General features: G+C 40.5%; 1 protein-coding gene across 1 annotated transcript; it reads left to right on the plus strand.

The window, feature by feature from the left end:
* The first annotated feature begins 1,026 nt into the window (after nt 1–1,026).
* Nucleotides 1,027–2,004, plus strand: LOC122204599 (olfactory receptor 1L3-like). Its single transcript, XM_042912115.1, has one exon. It carries the CDS (start codon nt 1,027–1,029, stop codon nt 2,002–2,004), a length of 978 nt encoding a protein of 325 aa, XP_042768049.1.
* The last annotated feature ends 3,004 nt before the right edge of the window (nt 2,005–5,008 follow it).

Below are 5,008 nucleotides of genomic sequence, written 5' to 3' on the forward strand. Positions count from 1 at the left end.
CTTGGCACAGTTTGTCTTCTTTTTCACTAATAATTCCATGGAGCATGAATGAAGGCAGTGGAATGAATACATGAAGTAAGATTTTAATGTCCTTCCCAGGTAAGAAATGAACTTTGAGAATGCCTGGTGAGAAGATATAAATATTTGATCTCAGACAGATAATTAGTCATCATTGGACACTAAGAAAGATAACTTAACGTTTGTGCTAAATGTTGAGATTTAGGTATCTATATTCTATAGTCAAATCTTTCTTTACCCAGTCCACTTGTAAGCCACCTTCCCCTGACCTCAAGATATGAAATACGAGCTGAAGAACAGGGAATTTGGGGAGAGAATTTTCTCTTGAAAATTCACTTCGTCTCTCTCACTTTCCCTTCTCCATCTTTCTTTGCCCTATGCTTACTTTCAACATTCAACCAAATGGTTTTGTAGGCCATTCTTACTTCCATTGCAAATGGTGTGGGAAGAAGCATCTTGATTTAAAAAGATGGCTCTTCATCAACCATAAACTAGGTGAAATAGCTATTTCATGATTATATAGATGTGCATTAGCCATGGGTAATCTTTATGAGAAGTTGAACTTAACCTGATTCATAGACTGCATCTGTGGTTCCTGTGATTACTAGTCACAGAGTACGGAGGAGGAAAAGGGAATCAAGCCTGCTCTCCCTCTTTACTCCTCCTCCTCTTCTTCTTCCTCCTCCTCCTCCTCCTTCTCTTCCTCCTCCTCCTCTTCCCCCTCCTCCTCCTCCTCCTCCCCCACCGTTTAGTTTTCCTTCTTCCTCTCTGTCTCTCTCTCTCTCCTTCAGTTTTCTATAGATCTCTATATCAAAGATTCTAAAAGAACAAGTGAAAACACAACTTTGGCTCTCATTTGCCCATATTCATAAAGAAAAACATTGAAGTAACTGCTCTATTAGTAACTGCCAATTCTCATTGCAAGAACCAGATGGAAAGGTGCATGTCCTAGATGACATAAGAACCATTAATTGACAGGACCTTTTACCTGTAGGTGCATTCAAGTCTATGGGAATGTCCAACCTGACAAGACTGTCTGAATTCATCCTCATAGGACTCTCCTCTCACCCTGAGGACCAGAAGCCACTCTTTGCTCTCTTTCTTATCATGTACCTGGTCACTATAACGGGGAATCTGCTCATCATCCTGGCTATCCGCTCTGATCCCAAACTCCAAAACCCCATGTACTTCTTCCTGAGCATCTTGTCCTTTGCTGATATTTGCTACACAACAGTCGTAGTCCCCAAGATGTTAGTGAACTTCTTATCAGAGACAAAGACCATTTCCTATGCTGAATGTATGACACAGATGTATTTTTTCCTGGTTTTTGGAAACATAGACAGTTATCTCCTGGCAGTTATGGCCATTGACCGCTATGTAGCCATTTGTAATCCTTTCCACTATGTCACTGTGATGAACCGCAGACGCTGTACGTTGCTGCTGGCCTTCTCCGTAGCTTTCTCCTGCCTCCACTCCCTCCTACATGTCCTCCTGGTGAATCGGCTCACGTTCTGCGCATCAAATGTAATCCAACATTTTTTCTGTGATGTCAACCCTGTTCTGAAACTGGCCTGCTCTTCCACCTTTGTCAATGAAGTTATGGTCATGACAGAAGGGTTGGCTTCTGTGATGGCCCCATGTATCTGCATCATCATCTCTTACCTAAGAATTCTCATTGCTGTCCTCAATGTTCCCTCAGTGGCTGGAAAATGCAAAGCCTTCTCCACCTGCAGCTCCCATCTCACTGTGGTGACTCTGTTTTATGGGAGTATTACCTATGTCTATTTCCAACCCTTGTCCAACTATACCATCAAGGACAGAATAGCAACAATCATCTACACTGTACTGACCTCCATGTTGAATCCATTTATCTACAGTTTGAGAAACAAAGACATGAAACGGGGCTTAGAGAAATTGATAAGCAGAGTGAAGACTCAAATGGATATGCTTTCTACTGCACAAGCCAACAAAATCCATGAACCCTGATTGCAAGTTGTGGGTGTGAGTGTGGGTGTGGGTGTGTGTTCAGACACACACATCCAGATAGACACACATGAGGGAATACACTTTGATCAACTTTACCTGCACTGGGTACTTTCCTACCCTGCTGTTTCTGTCATACCATGGTTCCACATGACTACCCAGTCTTGGTACCGAAGCTGCAGTATAGATCATCCCCAAATACTCCCTGATTCCAGAAAATCACAATCCCTTTACTCCTTCCATACTTATTAGGAACCTCCCATATTTCCTTCTGTTTATAAATTTCCAGCCAAGTTTGGTCACTTGAATTACCAGAGAATTTTTATATATAACTATGTAGAAATCAAATATATATGTGCAAATATATTTTGCACACATAACCACCTATTCTGTTTGAAACTGTTAGAAAAATTTTTACAGGTGTGCATACATGTGTGTATCCGCATGTGCATGCATGTCTGTGCGTGTGTGTGGGTGTGTGTGTAACCTCACTCTCAGACTAGCAGACTAGGAGTTTCCCAAATATAGAGGCCGTGTTCCCTGATCATGCCATGATATAACCATGGTCCTGCTTTTACTTCTCAAAACAGCTGGATATCTTGGGCTCTGGAGTCATTAGAGTCAAAACAACTGACATCAATCACCCAACTGACTATTAGTAAACCAGCTCTGTGCCTCTATACATGTTTTGGCCTCTACACATCGCACCCTTCATATGCTCAGGGTGCATTCACCAATCTACACTTTCTGGAGCTCCTTACCTGTATCCTCTCTACAGAGGCCTATACCTCCATCTCTTCTGTAGTGTTTTTTTTTAATGAAGTAGTATTTTTTTCTATCAGAAATGCTTCATATGGTCACTGAAGATAGAGTAAAAATCAACGTATGTAAACTACTAGTGAGAGCCTTTGGTTTAAAAGGCCTGATATGAAAAGGCTCACAAATTAGCTGGAAAATGAATTATTTAAGAAACCAGTAAGGTGAATTACTTTACACTTACGTAGCAAAAGAACTCTGGGCTGAATACACAAGGATGAATAAAGACTGATTACAATGTCTGCTGTAAGTATGGACACAAAAAGTACTGGTACATATAAAAAGTGCAGTTTTGGCCACCATACGCTGGGCATGTAAAAATGGAATTAATTTCTATAAATTTATGTCTATAGTTTCATTTATCTTTTATTTTGAGCCCTCAGACTACCTAATCATAGCTCGGTATGGACGTTTCTCCATCCAATCCAATATTTCCCCAGTGACTTTTGATTTATTCATAAGCCCCATTTATTCATTTCTCACCCTTCATGGATACCATTGCTCCTTTCAAGCCCCATTTAAAACTATCAGGGCTTATCCAGCTTCTACCTGATGTCTCCAAAGACAGACAGGGTCTCTCTTTTAGATTAGTCTATCCTTTGGTCCTGTACTGGAATCAGTTGCTGACATCTGAAGTCAGCATTTTTTCCAGTCATTTGTCACCGTGAATGATGGTTAGGGCTTGCTTTTGAGATTGGTGACTGGCTTTTATGATTCCTTCTGCTCTGTAATGATGATTCAATGGTGATGATACCAGCCTTGGCCATCATGAAGGGCTTCTTGACACAGCCCTTTGATCTTAGTCTAGCCCCTTCTCTCCATCAACCTGACTTTTGTCTCTCTCATTCATCTACTTACATGAACCATTCCAGGCCTTGGAAAACATTTGTATTCCCTCCAGAAAAACACTGAGGGCAATAGCCAGTCCTCTGCTGTCTACAAATACAATGCCACCATTTTTCTATTATTCTTTGTAACTGCAAGAACAAGAGGAGCACAAATACAGCCCTCATATTGGGATCAAGGCACACATCCACTCTACTCTGAGATTCACAGACTTAAAGGACCTTGCAAGAGACTCTCTAGCATCATCAAATGTGTTCCATTGTTTTGATTTCTCCTGCAACTCTTCCCCGGATTATATGTGGATCCTAAGTGATGACTCTTAAAAAGCTAAGAATTTGGTATCTAATACATTGGGGTTGGACTGAATTGTGTCCCCCCCCCAAATTTGTAGATTAAAATCCTAACCACCACCACCCTCATCTCAAGTTGTGATTTGTTTGGAGATAGGGTTTTTAGAGAGGTAGTTAACTTAAAATGATGTCATTCAGGTGAGTCCTAATCCAGGTAGCATTCTTCCAAAAGGTGGAGATTAGGACACAGACACACAGAGGCAACCCCATGTGAAGGCACAGAAGATAGCAAGTCAAAAAGAGTCCTCAAAAGAAACCAAGCCTGTCAATACCTTAGCCTCAGATTCCTAGGCTCCAGAAATGTGAAAAAATAAATTTCCATTGCTTAAGCCACCCAATTTGTGGCACTTTGCTATGACAGCCCCAGGAAACTAATACAATAACTTTGATAATTTTGCTGGTGAGAACTGACGAATAAACAGAACTTAATCCTCAAATATTTAATTCACAATATCTGCTTGCCACGAATCTTCCATTTTGGCAATGAAATCTGTTTTCAAAACCTGACTATCCCTAATTCATGGATTATCTCAGGTAATATAAAACTGGGAACTTAACCATAGTCTTTAGCTTGCCTAGAAATAAGACCCAGAACTCAATTAATGAGAGATGGGGGTGAACAAGATCAACATTGGAACAAAAAGACAAGGGAACACTGATTAAACTGAAGTCTCAAGTAGGTAAAGAATTAATGTGACCACGGGACCTTTCAATATGGCCGTCATCAGTCTCATGAATTATGTGGGGGAAATGAGAGGGTCTTACCTTCCTGTCAATCTCTGACAAAGAAGAACCTGTGACAGCGCCTTATCCTGCCTTCTAACACAGGTGACGGCAAAGATGAGTACATGGTATTTCCTGGTAACATTTTCTTGACCTGCCATTAATTGAACTTCCTTTTCTATTTCTTTCTAAGATTGGTAATTAGTTTATCATCTTAAATTATGAGCATTTATTGTAGGAATTTACTGAAAGTAAAAACAAATAAAAATAAG

This window comes from Panthera leo, chromosome D4 (assembly GCF_018350215.1).
Source record: "Panthera leo isolate Ple1 chromosome D4, P.leo_Ple1_pat1.1, whole genome shotgun sequence".
NCBI classification, from domain to species: Eukaryota; Metazoa; Chordata; class Mammalia; order Carnivora; family Felidae; genus Panthera; species Panthera leo.

Coding starts and splice junctions, on each gene's coding strand:
- LOC122204599 (XM_042912115.1), top strand. CDS start 1,027: ATGGGAATGTCCAACCTGACAAGACTGTCTGAATTCATCCTCATAGGA.